The sequence below is a fragment of the Pseudorasbora parva genome, chromosome 19 (assembly GCF_024679245.1).
Source record: "Pseudorasbora parva isolate DD20220531a chromosome 19, ASM2467924v1, whole genome shotgun sequence".
Classification (NCBI taxonomy): Eukaryota; Metazoa; Chordata; class Actinopteri; order Cypriniformes; family Gobionidae; genus Pseudorasbora; species Pseudorasbora parva.
In genome coordinates, this window is record NC_090190.1 from 26,493,962 (window position 1) to 26,515,240 (window position 21,279).

The following is a 21,279-nucleotide window of genomic DNA, read 5'->3' on the forward strand; positions in this document are numbered from 1 at the left end:
TTGTATTCATTTTCGCAAACTAATACCAGAGAAAACTGTATAATGTTGGGTGGGTACATCCCCAGCAAAAGGACAGACCACAATCTCCTAATTCTTGAAATGTCAGTCTATAGTTTGGAAAAGCACAAGTTTATCAAAAATTCTTAAACCTACAGACTTTCTTTTATGCAGTTGGCAAACCCACCTCTGGGAGACTTTGGGGGGACAAATCAAGATGGCGGAGTGAGTAGTTCAGTCTCTAGCAGGCTCCGAAGACCACACATTACTTAAAGGAAAATCAACCAAACTATATTGTGACAGAAGTGACTTTTATTAGTTTTAGACCAACTTTTGAACTTTTTGAAGAATTAATCGCACAAACAGTACTAACTAGGGCTACCGGAAAGATAGAAAAACATGGTGAAGCTAACATCGTCGACCATGCCTACAGCACCACTGTGCTGAGTGATATGAGTGAAACGAGCGAAAGCGAAATCCAAGAAATGGAGCAATCTTGTGCAAATCTTGAGGGCGATCAAACTCCTGTAAATAGTCCACAACCCAAAAAGCTGAGAAAGAGAGGTGCGGAGACAAGGGAGGAGAATGCGAATAGCTTTATGCTAGCTATTGAGTCTGTGATGAAAAGATTTGACGGTTTGGATGGGAAGCTTGAGAACATTGAAGCGAGGATGAACAATGTTCAAGAAGCTCTGAAAAAGTTTGATGCCCTAGAAGCCAAACTGCAGAACATCGATGAACGCACCGACGCCATTAAATGAGTCACGGATGAGAATAAAGAAAACGCTGTGAAGTTACAAAGGCAAGTTGAGTTACTGGCGGCAGAAAATAAATCCCTGAAGGAAAAGGTGTTGGAAGCAGCGAGATACAAGAGGAGATGGAACCTCAGGCTCTTGGGGTTACCTGAGAAGGAAGATGAGAAAACCAGAGATGAAGTCATAGGTATCCTTACGAGAGTGGTCTCCATGTCTGTTGACGATCTCCACCGAAATGTTGACACCATTCACCGTTTAGGGACAAAAGGTGCAATGAACAACAACATGCCCAGACCCATCATTATGCAGTTTGTTTCGCGAACGGTAAAGGAGGAAGTTTGGAAGATGTCGAGGAAGGCCAGAGTGTGTAAAGAGAAGAAGATCATCTTTAAACAGGATTTTTCCAAAGAGGATCGGGAGGCGAAAGGAGAAGCTGTGGCAACGGGTGGACAAAGCCAGGAGACGCGGAAAGAAGGCCTTTTTGAAGGAAGGATACGCGATCATTGATGGGAAAAAGGTTTATCCTTGATGCATACGACATGTTCCATAACTTTGATTGAAAAAGTAATCACGTGTTTTCCGAGTTTTTGTGCTTCTGTTATAATGGGCTGTTGAATAGACTGGGAAAAAGTCTCATTGACATGGCTAAATAGCCCAAGTTTTTTAGACTGAAACATTTGGGTTTTGGTTGAGCCCTAATATATTTTGGACAGAATTGCTCATTCCTGCTTTTTTGTTAATTCAAGAGCGTTTTCATTAAGCACTATTTTCATTGTTCTTTAAGTGTTCAATGTCGGTTTTGTTTACTTCCTTAAATGTTAGAGGTTTGAAAAATCTTACAAAGTGCAAGGCACTTTTTTTTATTTTGTAAAGAACTTAAGGCAATTTTTTTTTTTTTACAGGAAACACATTCAGGTACAGCAGATGAAATTTTTTGGAAACAGCAGTGGGGGATAATGTTTTATATTCTCATGGTACTAATTATTCGGCAGGTGTTATGATACTTTGTAACAGGTTTGCCGGAAAAGTAATTTGTCACTTAGGAGATAAAGATGGCCACTGGCTGATTGCAGTTATTGAAATATGCAACCAAAAATGATTGTGCTTTCAATTTATGGATATTATAACAAAGTGAACAACAAAAGCATGTTAGAAAAACTTGGTAAACTAGTGACAGAGTGGAAAGCTGTTCATATGACAGATAAAGTTGTTATGGGAGGGGAGGGGATTTTAACATTGCTCCAAATTCTTGGTTGGATAGGCTACCTCCTAGAGGCCAAAAACCTGAAAAAAATGAAGTACTACAACATTTCTGTATTGAAACTAATACTTTTGATTATTGGAGATTGAATAACCCTACAAATTTGGTATATACATGGATTAGTGCTTCAAACAGGAACCAACGGTCAAGGCTAGATTACTGGCTAATCTCACATTCAATAAGTAATAATGTTCAGAATTGTGAGATTATTACATCTCCGCTCACCGACCACTGTTTAATAAGCTTATCCTTGTTAGTAACCAAACAACCATGCTCTTCGGGTAATATTTGGAAACTAAATAATAGACTTTTATCAAATGATTTTTTTTTTTGCAAACAAATAAAATCCCTTTGTTTAAATGTAAAAGGAATGGATATGTCAAATAAAGGGAAGTGGGAATGGTTTAAATTTGAAACAAGGAGGTTGGCAATTGAAATAGGGAAAAGCATGTCAAAAACAAATAAACTAAAACAGGAAGAAATACTGAAAAGGATTAACATACTCTGTGGTAAAACTAATACTTCGGAGGAAGAGCTAACTGAGTTGAACTCCCTCCAAAAACAGTTAGATGAAATTTATTTAGAAAAAGCAAATGGAGCCTTTGTACCATCCAGGGCTAGATGGATCGAAGAAGGTGAGAAGAATACAACATATTTCTATGGCTTAGAAAAATATAGGCAGTCAAAAAAAAGAATTTGCAAATTAAAAAAAAATGACATAGTTATTGAAGACCCAAGCCAAATAAATGAGGAAGTTCAACTCTTTTACTCTGACCTGTATTGCTCAAATTTCCACAAAGAGGACTGTGAATCCTTTTTTACTCTGATTAAGAGCAATATTAAAATGATTGGTGAAAGTGGAAAAAAAAGTTTGGAAAACAAAATAAATTTGCAAGAAATAGAAAATGCCCTGAAAAAATTGAAAAAGGGGAATTCACCTGGAATTGACGGATTAACCTCTGAGTTTTTTAAAGGGGGGGTGAAACACTGAGTTTCAGTCAATCTTATGTCAATCTTGAGTACCTATAGAGTAGTATTGCATCCTTCATATCTCCGAAAAGTCTTTAGTTTTATTTTATTTATTAAAGAAATATAGGCTGTACCGAGTTTTTCCAGAAAAAAACAAGCGGCTGGAGGCGTATCGAGTGGGCGGAGCTAAAGAATGACGATCGCGAACAAAGCGGTGACGTCCTCAAGCGTGGAGAAAACCATGGCTATCTCAGCTAATACAGATAATGATCCAGAATCAAATCTGAGGCAGAAATAAATTGAACAGGAGAAACAGCAACATCAGGACGTCTGTCTCTGTGGTATGTACTGTATTTAGTGGCCTGTCAACATTTGTGTGTCTTTACTTGTGCAGTTTATGAGGACATGATTCGGTTTATGGACTATTGACTAGACCTTAGAAGTAGCAAGCAAAACGCTTTTGCACGTCAGACTAGTGTAACGAAGCACGCGATCGTGTCGTTTACTGATGTTTAAGTTACTCATGTGATGGTAGCCAATAGCAGAGACATTTGAAGCAGTTTTACTCACCAGCTTCTTCCAAAGCAGGACCGAACCTTTATCGCTGGGACCGCTCCGTCAAAAACACACTTCTTTGGCATGATTTGGTGAAGTCCTGTGACAGCAGTGGTGTGGAAATCCACTTTGAGACGCGACTGAAGCGATTTTGTGAAGCTTCCCGTCATTTCTGCGTTCAAATCGGTTCAAATGCAGCGCTGCCTTCCCGGAATGCTGTGCTGAAGCGCTGAAGTCGCTCGACGTCACCTATAGGAATAAAGTGGAGCGCGGCGCGTCATAAGTGTTCACGGACGACTGGATCTGCACCTGAGAGTGTTTATGGCCGTGCATTTCCTCTATCGCTCTAGTCACGCGCGCGCACCCCATCGGGAGAAGAGCCCGTACGGCCCATACAAGGACCTTCCGTTCTATTAACGTCAAGTCGACCCATACTCGAAAAAAACTCTCCGAAACTTGTGAGAAACCGGAAGGAGTATTTTTGGCACAGAAATACTCCATCAAACGTCCAACATTAGTTTTTGAATGTTCAGGATGAGAATCGAAAGTCTTTAACAGTGTAAAAAGCTCAGTATGCATGGAACAGTATTTCAGCCCCCCTTTAGATTTTTCTGGGAAGATATCAAAGAATTGTTATTGAATGTATTTATTGAATGTATAGAAGAGGGATGTCTTACTCCAACAATGAAAACTGGTATAATAACCCTACTCCCTAAAACAAAAAAAGATGTAACAAGTTTAGACAATTAGAGACCCATTACGTTGCTCTGCAATGATTATAAGATATTAGCGTTAATTTATCCAGAGAGATTGAAAACAGTAATTGATAAAATAGTAGATGAATCTCAGTCTGCGTTTATTAAAGGTAGAAGCAAACATAATAATGTGAGATTAATTTTGGACATGCTGGACTATCGTTCTATTCTGGAATCGGAAAGCCTGATTTTATTTATAGACTATTTCAAAGCGTTCGATTCTATAGAGAACATTTCTATTTTCTACATTAGAAAATTTGGGATTCGACAAAAATTTTTGTTCAGTGATCAAAATGTTCTATACAGATATTTATAGCTATGTCTCCTTAAACCCAGGATTAACATCCAGAATAAATATAACCTGTGGAATAAGGCAAGGATGTCCAATTAGTCCAAAGTTGTTCATTTTATGTAAACAGCTATTAGCATATCTGATATTAAATCATCCAAATTTTCAGGGTATACATTTTTTTGATTACGAATTTCGCCTCAGTCAGTTTGCAGACGACACCATTTTCTTCCTTAGAGATAAATCGATGGTTAGCAATGCATTGCAAATGATTTCAATTTTTTCCAAAGCCTCAGGGCTTCGTTTAAATATGAAAAAGTGTGAACTACTTGCATTATATGACTGTAAAGATACAGAAATAATGTCTATCCCTGTTAAAAAAGAAGTTAAATATCTTGGAGTTTAGATGGTTGAAGATAAAAAACAAAGAGAGGAAATGAATATGAAAGAAAAAATTGATCAAATACAAGTATCCTTAAACCACCAGCTTAGTAGAGATCTTTCCATTTTTGGTTTAACTTTAACTTACTTAAACTGATATATCCTTGTCAATCCCTTTACATTGCTCCAAAAAACGTGAGGAAAATTAACTCTATTATATATAAATTTATCTGGAGAAATAAGACCTACTATGTTAAGAAATCTCAGTTGGCTAAGGAGTATAATAGGGGGGGTATCAAAACAGTGGAGTTTGAGGCAATGTTAGGAACATTTAAAATAAAGTGGTTGAAAGAGTTTCTATTGAAGCCGGATTCAATATGGTATCACATTCCAAAAAGTATCTTTAAGAGGTTCGGTGGGTTAAACTTTCTTTTGAAATTTGATTTTGAAATTTCTAAATTACCTTTTAAATTATCAGAGTTTCATAAACAAGTTTTGCATCACTGGAAGATGGTATTTACCCATAACTTTACCCCTCACTGTGCCACCATGTGGAATAATAGAGTAATTGTATCAAAGAAAAAGTCTGTTCAACCAGCTTTGGTTTGACCAAGGCATTATCTTTGTTCATGACATTTTAGATATAAAGGGTGAAATCCTACAGTTAAAAGATTTAAAAATCAAATTTGATAATATTCAATGTTCTCTTAAAGAATATAAGAGAATATGTAAATCTATTCCAGATAATTTGTTACAGTTGATAAAAAACATAATTATTTTTTCAAATGTCCAAATCAAACTTCCAAACTTAATGATAGGAGACATTACGGACAAAAAATGTGACAGCAAATATTTAAATAAAGCTTTCAAATGACATATATATCACGACTATGATAGGAAGATAAAACTTAAAATATTAGATAATCCAACAATTGCTGAAAAACATTGGAAATTTATAAAATGGCCAATTGCACCCAAAGTAAAAGAAATGCAATTTAAAATTCTTAACAATTACTATCCATCTGCGGAGACACTGAGGGGTAGATTTGGTTTTGAAGTTGACCCTTGCAATGAAAACCCAGAACGAAAAGAGCATTTATTCTTCCTTTGCTCAGTTAGTAGAAAGTTCTGGGAAGATGTACATAACTGGTTAAATAATAAAATTAGCGAACTTGAGCAATTTACAGTAGAAGATATTCTTATTTTTAATTCTAAACTAACGAGGGATCTTTCACTTCTGATCAACCTTATCATCATTATGGGTAAATACCACATTCACAAAAGTAAATGGAAAAAACAACTGCCAAATGTGAACTGTTTTAAAAATGAATTTCGTATGTTATTATCCTCCATGAACCTTGTCAAAAATTCTAAACAAACTATAGAAGATATTTGTTATGCTGCTGAAATGTTTTTGATCCTGTAACTCATTATTTATTTTGAGAACAATGCCTTTTTTTCTTTTTCTTTCCCGTCCTCACTGTCAACTTGCACTTTGTTGTTGCCTTGTCTGTTTTATTTTAATTTTTTGTTTTGTTGTGTTTATTATGCTGTTGTCTCCACGAGAGTTTGTAATAAACATGAAAAAAAAAACAAAAAAAACCCCACCTCTGAGAATTTAAGCCATACATACAGGTAAGCCGTCCATAGGATTGTGCACAAAAAGGTGGCAACCATGTCACGATGACATGGCTGTCAACTGGATAGATGTCCACATTCTGAAAACAAAAGGAAAAATGTTAATTTTAGTATTTGATCATCAAGTTTATTACTATTAGTATTATTTATTTCTGCTCTTTAGACTTAGAGGTTACACCTGTAAAAGAGCAATCTGCTGCAGAACACAACAGCAGGAATTCAACACATGAGGAGGGGATACTTTACATTATAATTTTTTATTCATGTTTATTGTGCTAGTGTTTCTTATATTCCCTTCAACCTCACAAAGTTCTGTCAAAGTTTTTAAGTCTTTCTGTTTGATCACTGTAGAGTCCACATATGCCACTTCATTATCTATATTTTCTGAAAGAGCTTGAGCCATCTGTCATGAGATTAGAAGTGTTCAGTTATTGACGTGCAACATATTCTATCCTAGTCCTAAAATACGTGTCCATTGTCATGAGATTAGAAGTGTTCAGTTATTGACGTGCAACATATTCTATCCTAGTCCTAAAATACGTGTCCACTGTATTATAAATTAAGTCTTTTAATACTTTAAGCTAAACTTTAAACTAACCGTACAAAAATAAAAATGCTTTTATATACGAATAAAATGGTATCGTAATTATTCCACCAATTATCCAAGGTTTTGCTACAAAACCATAGTTTAACGATGGCATTTCTGTAGTAATACAAATCGTAATATGCCACAAAAACAACAACAACAACAACAACAACAAAAAACAATGGTTCATTCTTGTAAGGGTATTTGGGTTACACTTAATTACAATGTAATTTTTCCTTAAAATTAGCCTGCCAAAAGTTTAGCATGTGAATTATCTAGCCTAGTGGTTGCACGTTTAACGTGACAAGCATTCATCAAATAGGACAGCGAATGTTGCCTAATAATGCTTCACGATAGATTGAGAGTCGAACACACTACACGAATTAATAATTTACAAAAAATCTATTTACATCCAAGCAGTCATCTCAGTAGCAATTTCCTCTTCTCCGCATACGCGTGGCATCTTGATGACGAATCGACTTTAGCCAATCATTTAAAGAAGTGGAAACCCGCCCATTTTCATTTGAAACCGCCCAGAATTGAGAAACGCCCCTTTATTTGTTCCGCAGCGTTACAAGAGGTGCCCAATCAAATATCTCTTTATGGCGTCACGCGTGTATTTCCTCCCTCATTGGCTATAAGGAATTGTGTGGGCAGTACAGCAGCGTTTGAATTCGTTCGTGATAGACGACTTCCAATCTAACGTTACGACATTAAGTGCTGGTAAGTTTTATATTAATTTGTGTATTTTGACTGCCTGTATTTTGTTGACTTTGCCTAAAATAGAGAGACAGTATCTGATGTCGCACAGTCGCTGTTCATTTGTTCGTTTTAACTGTTTAAAGTTATTTTTGTGGTGTTGCATGTTAACTGAAGAACACGTTTTCCGAAGGTTAATGTGAGATTAATGTCAGCGCTTGCATTTATTTATTGTTTTTTTACGGTTAACGTTACCCACTAATATCATGGGTTAAACATTTTAGGTGACCAACTGTTGCAGTCTAGTGCTATTGATCTAATACTGTGTGGCCATGCGGCACGATAAATCGACACACAAGCGAAAGCCATCGACCCCCAGACGCAGATCTCCACCATCACAACCGTTAACAGCTAGAACCCGCCGCACCAGCGGACCCTCCGGTGAGCTCTCATATTGGCTTCTCTTAGCAATGTGCATATAATGCACGCACACTAAACATATTTTTATGCAGTTTATGGACTGGTTGGTTGGCTTAGTGATCATGCTATTAATCATGTTTTATATCAGCCATTTAAAATTCAAGAGAAATTAGAGAAATAAAATTCAAGTACCAATTTTGTAGTTAGGCTAAAATATAACTAACGTTATCATATCCCGTATCCGTCTCAGTTGAGTAAAAAATATGATTATTTAAGTCATAATAATGAGAGACTCTCGTAATAATGACTTAACGTCTCATAATAATGAGAAACTCATTACGAAGTAAACACAAATCTGCACACTGCTGTTGCTGCTCCCAAAGATTTATTAAAAAAAGAAGGCCGCTTCGATGAGAAGCTCTTGGTGCTGTGCTATATCCTTGCAACACTAAAGTAGTTTTAATACTATATTAGGCATTTTATTTCATAATATTTAATATACACCTTAGGAAAATACCGAGTCCGGACCTCGGTGACCTCATAGCTGGCTACGGCCATGCCTGGAACATAAACTGAAACCTCTCGGAGTTTGAAAAGCAAAAACGGATGTGATTTTACAAAAATCTTCAAACTGCAGTAAAGGCCACGCAATATCTTCCGATTAGCTGTGAACAGAATAGGTTTGGAGATGGGGAAAAAGAGAACAAGTAACGTGAAGACCAATTATGGTAACCCATAGTCGGAGTTAGTGCACACATATTAGGAGCAGTGATGAATACACAGACACACAGCAAACATGAAAAAGATGAGCCCTGCATTTGCAATGTGCAATCTGCCCTAATGTTAAAAGGGGGGGTGAAACACTCAGTTTCAGTCAATCTCACGTCAATCTTGAGTAACTATAGAGTAGTATTGCATCCTTCATATCTCTGAAAAGTCTTTAGTTTTATTATATTTATAAAAGAAAGATAAGCTGTACCAGGTCTTTCCGGAAAAAAACGAGCGGCTGGAGGCGTATCGTGTGGGCGAAACTAAAGAATGACGGGTGCGCAGCTACAGTACGAGAGCTTCTAAAAGCTGACATCGTCAAGCGTGGAAAAGAAAACATTACCCTAAATAAACCATGGCTATCAATCAGATTCAACTAATATATATATGATCCAGAATCAGATCTGGAGGATGAAATAAATTGATCAGGAGAAACAGCAGCAGTCCGTCTCTGTGGTAAGTACTGTATTTAATGGCTTGTCAACATTTGCGTTTGTTTACTCGTAGTATATGATGACATGATTTGATTTATGGACTATTGTATGCGACTAAACATTAGCAGTGGCAAGGAAAACGGTTTTGCACGTCAGATAGTGTGTAATAAAAACAATGTTTCACTCTGTCGACGTCAAGGGGACCCATACTCGAAAAAAACTCTCCGAAACTTGTGAGAAACCAGAAGGAGTATTTTTGACACAGAAATACTCCATCAAACGTCCAACTTAGTGTTTGAAACTTTCTACATGTTTAGGATAGGAATCTAAGTCTTTAACTATGTACAAAGCTCATAATGCATGAAACAGCATTTCTCCCCCCTTTAGATACTATTAGGATTAATAATATGTGGGGAAAAACATACAGTCTATGATTGGGACACAGGCAAGCACTAAGGAAGTGCTGCAATATAGCCACATATTTATTATAAAATAGATTTGAACCATACCTACTATTATATACGTGTCAGTATACTTGTTTTTTTATAAAACAAGATATAATAGATCTAATAATATATAATAGATTGATATAATAGCCTGTAATGATAAATACATTGTAAAAATATTTTTTTAAAATTAAATTAGGTGCCTTCCTTATCAACCCGTTTCGTCTCCATCTCTGTACATCTCTGCTGGTTGCGTTGTTTTTAAAAATATGTATACGTCTACTAACTATTATTATGTGCATTTATAATGTCACATGCCTGCACGTTGAATGTGATTTTTACTTCAATGAGGGGAAGAAGGAGACTGGATGTATGAGGACGAATTACTACGAATTACTTGAGGAGAGACCCCTGACATGAGTGTGAAGCGCTTTGGGTGTACAGTAGTACATTTGAAAGCGCTATATAAATGCCTCCTTCATTCATTCATACAGAACATGTATCGTTGCATTGAAAAGCTTTTAGCTGTGAGAAAACAGTGTCAGTCAATGTATTGTACAAAACAGTGACTATAAATGTAAAGCAACAAAATTGCTTATCGTAATATCCTAACAAGCAACTAGGCATGTGCCGATATCAATTTTTCATGTTGCGATTAATTGCTGAAGTTTTATCACGATATACGATATTATCACGATATTGAAATAAGTTGCAAAAAAAAAGTGTTGCCATAGCATAACCGCTTTAAGAACTATTTTTGTAATAACAAAAATAACTGAATGTGTAAATACAATAATGCTACAGAAATATATACAGCTCTGGAAAAAAAAAATTAAGAGACCACTCATTGAGAAATCAATGAGAAATCAATGTCAAGTGGTCTCCAGATTTTTTTCAGAGCTGTAAAAGTACAATTTTCAAACAGATTAAAGTGCAAAAGAATTAGGCTATAAAGAACAACAGCTAGACTTTTAATTTGTACATTATTTAATGCATTAACTAAGATTGAGCAATAGCTACATTTGTTACAGAAAGTATGTTTTTGGTAATGTTAGTTAAGAAATACTGATCATTGTTAGTTTTATCTTAGGTTCATTAAAAAAGTTATTTTGATTTTAATGTTATTAAATAGTAACTAAGAAATTAACATTACTTAGAATAATTAATTCTTTATAAGACTTTTTCGTTGTCAGTTTGGTAATAATGATCAAAGTTTTACTGAACAATAACAAATAATTAGAATAGTTCTAATCATTAGGGCATGTTGTAGTCTAGATTAAAGCATAAAAATGTTTAAGTTTGAAAATAAATAGCCTATTAAGTCTTTAAGTATTAAGTATTTGGTGCTGTGATGAACAACATTGAGATTACAAAAAAACGAATGGCTGTTTTAAAAAGTACACGTGTTTTGTTTGTTTGCGGGTTTCCAGGGTAACAGCTGCATTCTGCAGTTCATTAGCGCCCTCTGCTGTCACTGAGCGGCATTTCAGCAGCGCGTCTCCTCCACTCGGTCATGTGCTTCTCATATTACATCTGAGCGCGTGTCGCTTTGACGCAGAATACAGCGGTGTTGAGCATTTATAAGGTTGATGGGCAAAGTATTCTTGAGTGCATTATAAAAAAAATATTAATTGTTAATAAATTATTATTTACGATATTTTAAAGTGCCCACGATAACAATATTGTGCATATTAATTATCGTGATAAATCGCATTATCGAAAATCGGCACGTCTACAAGCAACCATATTTTTTAAAATAAGCCCAAAAAAGGTAACCCGTCCTTTGGATGAGACGTTAAACTGAGGTCCTGACTATGGGATGATTTTTGACTCAAAATGATTAATACATTAACACACAATTATCCATGACCTTTTTACTATCCACAAACAAATGCCTTTCAACTTGTATGTGCAAAATGCAGACTTGCATGAATGTGCTGCAGTTTGTATAAATAGACATTTTTGTGAATGCCAATGTTTTATTTTGCATTAGCAACAAAGATGTGCATTTGTGGATCGAGTGGAGCGAGTCGATCCTATTTGATTCATTTGGATTTTGAGACCGGTTTGGCCCTGCACGATCCACACACACTAGCCTGGAGGCCAGCTGAAATTAGCCCCGCCCAAAACATTTTAAGGTCGGGAAGTTCAGTCTGGACTCAATCCGTAGAGGAGTTATTATGCCCGAACAGAAACTATTCGGACCAATCACATTGTCAGGGCGATGAGTGACAGATTATCACCAGAAACGTAATCAGCCATAGGGCTGTCGCGGTTAGAAAATTTTCCTTTTGGTTATTATGGGTGGCTCAATAGCAGTATGCGGTTTTACCGCCGTTTATTTATTTATTTATTTTATTTTTTAGAAACCTAATTTATCATGATTTTATTGCATAAAAAGCTATGTTGTTGAGTTATGTAGCATAAATTGTTGCTTTTTAACTGACAAAGAAACTTTTTTTTTTTATTAATTGCAAAACCGCAACAAGAACATGCCTTTTTCCATTAAAGGGGGGGGGGGGGGGGGGGTGAAACACTCAGTTTCAGTCAGTGTCATGTCAATCTTGAGTACCAATAGAGTAGCATTGCATCCTGCATATCTCCGAAAAGTCTTTATTTTTTTTATAATTATATAAGAAAGATGCGCTGTTCCGAGTCTTTCCGAAAAAAGCCGAGCGGGTGGGGGCGTGTCGTGTGAGCGGATGACGAGTGCGCGCCGCTGTTATTGTGTTGAGTGCGTCGTAAAGCTGTGTCATCCCTAACAGCGGGAAAAAACTTTATTCAAAATAAAAATATGGCTTTTAATCAGATACAGCCCATCCATGATCTGAAATCAGACCCAGAGACTGCAGTTGAACAGGAGCAGCAGCAAAAACGACTAGAGCAGGACGTCTCTATGTGGTACAAGTTATACACTAACTATATAATATGCTTAGCGGCTTGTGTTATTTACATATTTATATACGTATTTTTGTCTTTGAAGGTGTACATGTGGGAAGTGCAGTTGTGCACGTGTGTGTGTGTGTGTTTACGCGTGGTTTGTGTAGACATGGTTTTGCACGGCAGGCTAGTGTTTACATAGAAAGACACGGAATAGTAGCACATTTGAATGAAGAAGCGTGCTTATTTAGTTCAACATATTTCCCCACTCTTTGTGTATTGTTGTTTGGAGTGCTTTTACAATACACAAACATAAAGTTACACATATAGTGGCCAGCTAAACAAATGTACACGCACTACACATCGCATGCTCCATTGATCAATTAACTATACGTGATCATGTTTGGGCTACTTGATGAGCATAGGCAAAAACACAGACATTTGAAGCAGTCTTACTCACCGCCTGCGGTTCTAACGTTGGGACCTTTATCGTTGGGACTGCTCCATCATTCAGCATTAGGCGATTGGAAAATCCGGCGTCGAGCTGGGCCTTGTTTATGAACAGTCGGCACCGAAATGCAGTGAACAGACATAAACCTTTGCGCAACTCAGTTGCTGATCTGGAAAAGCAAATTCCATCCACTGTTGCCTTACCGCGGGGTTTTTGGGGAATCTGTGCAGGACTGTCTTGGTCTGGCAACCAAAAACGCACTTTTTTTGTGACATTGTTAGTTGTGCACATCACCTGTGCAGCGCAGCCTACGAGCCAGCGCTTTGATGGGCGTAGCCTGTTGTTTTCTCACTCTCCCTCTCTCTCTCACGCTCTCGTACGGCCCATACAAGGAAATTCCGCCCCCATTAACGTCAAAGTGGACGCATGATCGCAAAAAACTTGCCGAAACTTATGACTAACCGGAAGTAGTATTTTTGACAAAGAAATACTCCCATCAAACGTCCACCTTAACTTTTGAAACTTTGTCCATGTTTAGTATGGGATTCCAAGTCTTTAACAGTGTAAAAAGATCAGTATGCATGAAACAGCATTTCACCCCCCCTTTAAGAAAAGGTTCCAACCACCGCTAGCTGTCATTGACTCATAGCTGTCAACCCTCCCTTTTTTTCTGGGTTTCTCAGGTATTTTACCTCTTTTCCCACTGTCTTCCCTTTTTAGTATTTTCCAGTGATATGTAATGTATATGTATATGCATTCGTATTTTTACGCTCGATTGTGTTAACTCAGAACACGCAACTATCTGTGTCTCTGAAGTGGCTTGCACTTGTTGCTAAACCAACGCATATGGTGATATAGACTAGTGTATTTGAATATTAAAAAGATTTTTTTTTTAATGAATTCAATTAATTAAGCAGCTATAACCTACTCTTTACTGGTAAATATTACAGTAAACAAACATCACAGACAATGGCAGAGCATTTTTTTTTAGACGGTATTTTTTTTTTGTAATATTATGTATTGTCTCTGTTTTTTTGGAGAGACACTGCCCCTCTTTCCTCCTTCTTGACAGCCTACATTTAGAATAATAGCTTTGATTAACATTAATGATGAAAGGTTAAAAAATCGTTATTGTTTGGATTGTTTTTCCTGCTGTCGAGCCACAGCCATTCACTAAATCAGTGTTTCCCAACCTTTTTACAGTCATGGCACCCATTGAAAATTTTCTAATTTTGTGACACCCCCATACATATGTTACACTAGGGGTGTAATTGCTCACGGCTCGGTTTGTATCACAGTTTCAGTATGGTTTGGTATTTGGTGGTGGTGGCTGAGGAGATTCCCTCCTTCTATATGTAAAGCGCTTTGGGTGTCTAGAAAAGCGCGATAAAAATGTGATTAATTATTGTTATTTGCCATGCTCAGGGAAAGAAAGAGCTACTGTCAAAAATAAAGAAAATAAGAACAAAAAACTTAAATACAAGCAGCAGCACAAATAAATACTATTGAGCAAAGATTCTAATAAAATAAACAATGCTTTTCAGATTTTTTCAGGTAGGTCTAACATTAGTTTTTAGGTAGAGAAATTGAATAAATGAATCAAGTGTAAAATAACTGCACATGTAACTGTTTAAATTAAAGATCAATCCTTTTTAAAATTACAAAAGCTATTCAATCAAGAGTAGTGAGTGATGTCCTTATCTTTTGTTTGACAGACAGCAGTAAAGGCTACTGCCCCTTTAAGACCTAATACAGGGATATGCTCGTCTTTCTCGACTGTATACAGTTCACTTAAGGCATCAGACTATGTCTGCTTGGATACTCATCAAGATCGACATGTTGATATACTTTTTCTGTGAGTTTGTCCGTTGAAGCGCAAGACTTGAAGAACTCAATATTTGCGCGCTGTGACACGTGCGCGCACGCTTTTGGACGAGCACACAGAGACAGCTTCTCAGTCTCACACTGCAGTTCTCATTCGCGTCTTCTGGTGAATATACTGGGTGATGATGGCGAAAATGACTGGTCATACGGCAGCACTTGCATGCATTGAACACAGTTTACAAAGATAGACCGTTTTGCCCATGTTTTTCTTTTTCTATCGCTGTTGTAGTGTAGCCTGTCTTTGAGGAGCCAGCACGTGTATCCATCGACAGAACTTTACATAAAGCATTAATTTTCAAGTTACAACCAGCACGTGTATCCATCGACAGAACTTTACATAAAGCATTAATTTTCAAGTTACAACCAGTGCCGCCGCTCCCACCATGCGCTGCGGTCGAGCAAAACATACGCTGACCATAGCAACGCGTTATGACAACGATATTTCAGACTGACAGAGACAAGATGGATAAACATGGCTTTTCCGCCATTTGTTACTGTTTTGTACACGTTGTTATATTAATTATAATTCAAATTCTGTTTTATTGGCCACAATATAGTAATGATGAATGTTGAGAGGGGCACTTTTGATTTATTTTCAAAAAAGGCACGGGCTCAAACCCCCAAAGCCCTCCCCTCTGCAGTGCACTTGCCTGGTGTGTGTAACGTGTCCATGGTCCTGACTCCTGTCACAAAATGCGGCGATTCGGCGAAATCTCCGACAGGGCTTTAATAGTCTAACGTTACAGTGAATGAGAGAATGAGCCGAAACGAACGCACGTGGAGGCCATAGTGTGACATCCGTTAAAGGGGGGGTAAAATACTGTTTCATGCATACTGATCTTTTTACGCTGTTAAAGACTTGAAATCCCATACTAAACATAGACAAAGTTTCAAAAGTTAAGGTGCCGACTGTTTCATAAACAAGGCCCAGCTCGACGCCGGATTTTCCGATCGCCTAATGCTGAAGGATGGAGCAGTCCCAACGATAAAGGTCCCAACGTTAGAACCGCAGACGGTGAGTAAGACTGCTTCAAATGTCTGTGTTTTTGCCAATGCCCATCAAGTAGCCCAAACATGATCACGTATAGTTAATTGATCAATGGAGCATGCGATGTGTAGTGCGTGTACATTTGTTTAGCTGGCCACTATATGTGTAATTTTATGTTTGTGTATTGTAAAAGCACTCCAAACAACAATACACAAAGAGTGGGGAAATATGTTGAACTAAATAAGCACGCTTCTTCATTCAAATGCGCTACTATTCCATGTCTTTCTATGTAAACACTAGCCTGCCGTGCAAAACCAGTCCGCTTACTTGTCTACACAAACCACGCGTAAACACACACACACACACACGTGCACAACTGCACTTCCCACATGTATACACCTTCAAAGACAAAAATACGACGATATAATTCAAGTATAAATATGTAAATAACACAAGTCGCTAAGCATATTATATAGTTAGTGTATAACTTGTACCACATAGAGACGTCCTGCTCTAGTCGTTTTTGCTGCTGCTCCTGTTCAACTTCAGCCTCTGGGTCTGATTCCGGATCATAGATGTATGGCTGTATCTGATTAAAAGCCATATTTTTATTTTGAATAAAGTTTTTTTTCCCGCTGTTAGGGATGACACAGCTTTATGACGCACTCAACACAAAACAGCGGCGCGTACACGTCATTATTTAGCTCCGCTCACACGATACGCCCCCACCCGCTCGGCTTTTTTCGGAAAGACTCGGAACAGCGCATCTTTCTTATATAATTATAAAAAAAATAAAGACTTTTTGGAGATATGCAGGATGCAATGCTACTCTATAGGTACTCAAGATTGACATGACACTGACTGAAACTGAGTGTTTCACCCCCCCTTTAAGCTTAGTGTAAACATAGATGACGTCACGGGTTTTTCTATAAAATAAAGAATGTAGCCTTCGTATGTAGACCCAGGCAATTTATATATTTATAATACTTACTAAAATATATTTCATATTATTGTATTACTTTTGTATTAGTTGTTTGAAGAGTAAAAAAAGAAATTGGTCGGTCTAATGCAAATTTACAACCGGCAAGTCGGTCGGACTAAAAGGAAAAAATAATAATAATTTGAGTCGGCCCTAAATTGACAGGGTCGGTCGGGTTACGGCAAACAAGAATATTTTTAAGGATGGCCTTACTCACCGCCTGCGGTTCTAACGTTGGGACCTTTATCGTTGGGACTGCTCCATCCTTCAGCATTAGGCGAAATGCTGGGCCTTGTTTATGAAACAGTCGGCACCGAAATGCAGTGAACAGACATAAACCTTTGCGCAACTCAGTTGCTGATCCGGAAAAGCAAATTCCATCCACTGTTGCCTTAATGCGGGGTTTTTGGGCAATCTGTACAGGACTGTCTTGGTCTGGCAACCAAAAACGCACTTTTTTGGTGACATTGTTAATTTCTTGAAGTCACATCACCTGTGCAGCGCAGCCTACCTACGAGCCCCGCTTTGATGGGCGTAGCCTGTTGCTTTCGCACTCTCTCTCACGCTCTTCCGGTAGAATTGCCCGTACGGCCCATACAAGGAAATTCCGAAATTTTAACGTCAAGTGGACCCATGATCGAAAAAAAATTGCCGAAACTTATGACTAACCGGAAGTAGTATTTTTGACAAAGAAATACTCCCATCAAATGTCCACCTTAACTTTTGAAACTTTGTCTATGTTTAGTATGGAATTCCAAGTCTTTAACAGTGTAAAAAGTATGCATGAAACGGCATTTCACCCCCCCTTAAAAAAAAAAAAGAAATCAAATAATTTAAACTTATCACATGAAAAGAAGAAAATGCATGTTCCAAAAACGAAAGAATTAAAACAACGTGTGAAAACAAAACCATGTGAAAATACAGAGAACAAACGAAAATATTACTTAAGCATAAAACGAAAGTGATTTAGACCTGCATCATGTCTTTTTCGTGCTAAGAAAACTAACATCTTGACCTTATGCGGTTTCAGGGAGGGTCGCATGCGCGTAACGATATTCCCCGCGACACTGAAAACTCTTTCTGATGGTGTGCTCGTTGCACAAATACACAATATTTGGCATCTATGCCTGTTACTTTCACGGCTGTATTTTACAGATTTTGCAGAGGCTTCAGCTACTCCTAACTGTCGGCTGGTACCGGCCTCAGCTGTTCTTTTTGAAGTTGCTCTGCGACCTGATGCTTGAGGGGGCAGCTGCGCTTCAATGGCTGGATGACAGTTAGCAAGATGACGCCTTAAATTAGATGTATTGCCGCATGTCACAAGAACCTTTTGCTGCAAATCTTGCATATCGGCTCATCTAAATTCGCTGGCTCGCCTTTTTCATTGGGTTGAAAGCCGAAATGTTCCCAAACTAGCGACGTGGTAGCATTAGGTTTTGGGACGAGAGCGTCTGCCATCGTTTCAGTAGGCCTATTCAAAATAAACGAAACACCGGATACAAACATTTCGCGGAAAATGACAGTAGTAACACTCTTGTATCATTATTAATTTATTTAACATCAAATGCACATGATGAATTGTAAATCAAGGCCACAAAAAAAAAAAACACAACACTGCGGTTGCCACGGTTTCTGCGGTTGCTTTCCTTCCTCTGCGGTTGGCTTGTCAATAGCGCGTTTTTACAATAGTGCGGTTACCGGGTGCGGTCATTAGGTGTGCAGCCCTAATCAGCCACATCATTAAAGAGCGCCTGGGTTGAATTAGTTTACAACAATGATGGCTGTTGTTGAAGACCTGAGATGTGTAGATTCCGCCACTGCGTCTGTTATAGAACATATCGACAGTGGATTAATTTTAAAAGAGGAACAGAGGACATCCCACCGACAAATGCCCGATCAAGGCATTTGTCGGTGGGAAAGATGTTTTGCCATAGAGGTCTTCATGGAGCACCTTTTCGGGTCTATATTTTAAATGGTTGGCTGGGTCCGGGTCGGGTCCCAATATTAAACAGGCCCCGGTGGTGAATTTTGAAAGACCGTTGTATCGATAAGCTCGGACGTAGTGTTGTCACGATACCAAATTTTTGACTTCGATACGATACCAGACTAAAATACCTCGATATCGATACCATGGTAAAAAAAAATAAAACAGATAATATGAATAATATGACAACAGAATTTATTATTCATCGTTTTATTTTTCTGCATGTTCCTGCCCTGGTTTTTGGATTCATTAGGTCTATTTAACAGTAGCAGGTCAAGAAAATAAATAAATAATCAAATATAAAACTGCTTACTTGGTCTTCACTCTATAATTTAACCATACAACGCTTCAAGTCAGAGTCCGGTAGCGTGAGCACGTCCCGCGTGGCGCCTTTTCTTCTCATGCTTCAATGTTTACAATGTAATAGCAGGGTATCGCAATACTTTTCTAGTACAGACAGACAGACAGACAAAATTCAAACAGTGATGTTTGTCATGAGTTTGACAAAATTCAAACTCATCATGCGGATCATGTAGGCTACACATGAGCTGAGTTTCACTTCTTTTCCAGTTACTGACGGAAATATGAATGTCAGAAGGTAGGCTATATGATACTGTACAACTTATAGAAGAGCACTGTGTCTCAGGACACCCGGGATGTCGCGTTTTTCCCTCTTGGTTAAAACATGAATAGACCTATTCATCATAATCACGTGATAAAGCTGACAAAATAATAATAGTAATGATATTGCAATACTTTTTAAATGTTTTCAAATGATATGCGATCATTTTGACATTTTAACCGAAAACCATGCGATCAGTTAGACACAAATCATATGATTGCGACCGCGTCTCGCACCAATAGTGTCAATCACCTGACTGTGGGTGAAACGTGCGATTTGAACTATGATGAACATTAATATTTCTTACTGAATTTTTTAGCAAGCAGTTGTGTTAGAAGGAAAACATGGTCTCTAAACTGAGTCCTGAACAACGCGCACGCTTGTTAACATGATAACTAATCCTCACCTGGTTGCGGACGCCGCCGTGTTCAATGAGACAACACGCGAGGGGAGGGGGAACAAAAGCAACGAGGCGGGAGGCGCACGAGCACAGCACAGGGAAAGCAAACAAGTAAAGTGGCGGAATCAGTATTAAATATAAACAATATATCGATATATACGATATGTCCAAATCCATATCGAGTTGAAAAAATATCTCGATATATTTTAAATATAGAGATATAGCCCACCCCTACTTGATAGTCTGATTTTATTTTATATTTTTGCTTCCAAAGATTATAATATTTATGTCTAGCGCAACTTGATTCCCTTTGCAGCAACGCTGTCATGTCTCCCTAAAACTCAAACGCAATGACAGAATTAGCACGATCAGTGATTGTTGTAAAATACAGTCTAGCCACTGTTGGTAAGTTGTGGGACGCTTTTAATAATAAAAAGAGCAATTAAAAGCACAAAAATATGCGCAAGAGATTGTTCTCAAGTCGGCGCGCGCTCCGAAACAGCCCGCAACGAGACAAGCAAATTACACTTTCGGTTTCACACTTGTGATCGAAACGATCAAATGTACACAATAATCCATGTCAAAATGACCGGCTTGGAGAGTCTCCTAAACACAACACAATTTGTGTCTAAAAGGAACGTAGTTATTATGGATATAGTCGGGAGAAAATGTAGTGCATCTGCCAAAGTCGCCTATAGATCTGCACATATGTCTTAGAGGCAGCTGTGTAAATAAACATGCTGGAGGCTGGAGGCGTATCGTGTGGGCGGAGCTAAAGAATGACAAGCGCGCAAAGCGGTGACGTCCTCAAGCGTGGAGAAACCCATCTATCTCAGCTAATACAGATAATGATCCACAATCAAATCTGAGGCTGAAATAAATTGAACAGGAGAAACGGCAACATCAGGATGTCCGTCTCTGTGGTATGTACTGTATTTAGGGGCCTTTGTGTGCAGTTTATGAGGACATGATTCGGTTTATGGACTATTGTATGTGACTAGACCTTAGAGGTAGCAAGCAAAACGGTTTTGCACGTCAGAGTCAGAATAGTGTAACGTTATACAGAACAACAATGGAGTAACCGTTAGCGCATTTGAATGACGAAGCACGCGATCGTATCGTTTACTGATGTTTACTC

The 21,279-nt window shown here is 37.9% G+C and overlaps 1 protein-coding gene and 1 long non-coding RNA gene across 6 annotated transcripts in view; one reads left to right on the plus strand and one right to left on the minus strand.

Annotated features, from left to right (window-relative positions):
• Window positions 1-7,671, minus strand: part of LOC137048330 (uncharacterized) — a 39,441-nt gene extending 31,770 nt beyond the window's left edge. For 2 of the 3 annotated variants that reach the window (XR_010899381.1, XR_010899380.1), the window contains exons 1-3: window positions 7,597-7,671; window positions 6,571-6,680; window positions 3,553-3,786 (exon numbers count right to left, since the gene is read on the minus strand). This is a non-coding gene — a long non-coding RNA (uncharacterized lncRNA). The remainder of the gene's footprint in view (window positions 1-3,552; window positions 3,787-6,570; window positions 6,681-7,596) is intronic. The other variant, XR_010899379.1, reaches the window with a different exon arrangement.
• Window positions 7,672-7,804: 133 nt separating this feature from the next.
• cenpa (histone H3-like centromeric protein A) overlaps window positions 7,805-21,279 on the plus strand; it is a 77,899-nt gene continuing 64,424 nt past the window's right edge. For 2 of the 3 annotated variants that reach the window (XM_067425889.1, XM_067425887.1), the window contains exons 1-2: window positions 7,805-7,909; window positions 8,170-8,326. In XM_067425889.1, coding sequence (XP_067281990.1) covers window positions 8,218-8,326 — 109 coding nt within the window. In that variant the 5' untranslated portion in view covers window positions 7,805-7,909; window positions 8,170-8,217. Of the gene's footprint in view, window positions 7,910-7,947; window positions 8,079-8,169; window positions 8,327-21,279 lie in introns of those variants that run through there. The other variant, XM_067425888.1, reaches the window with a different exon arrangement.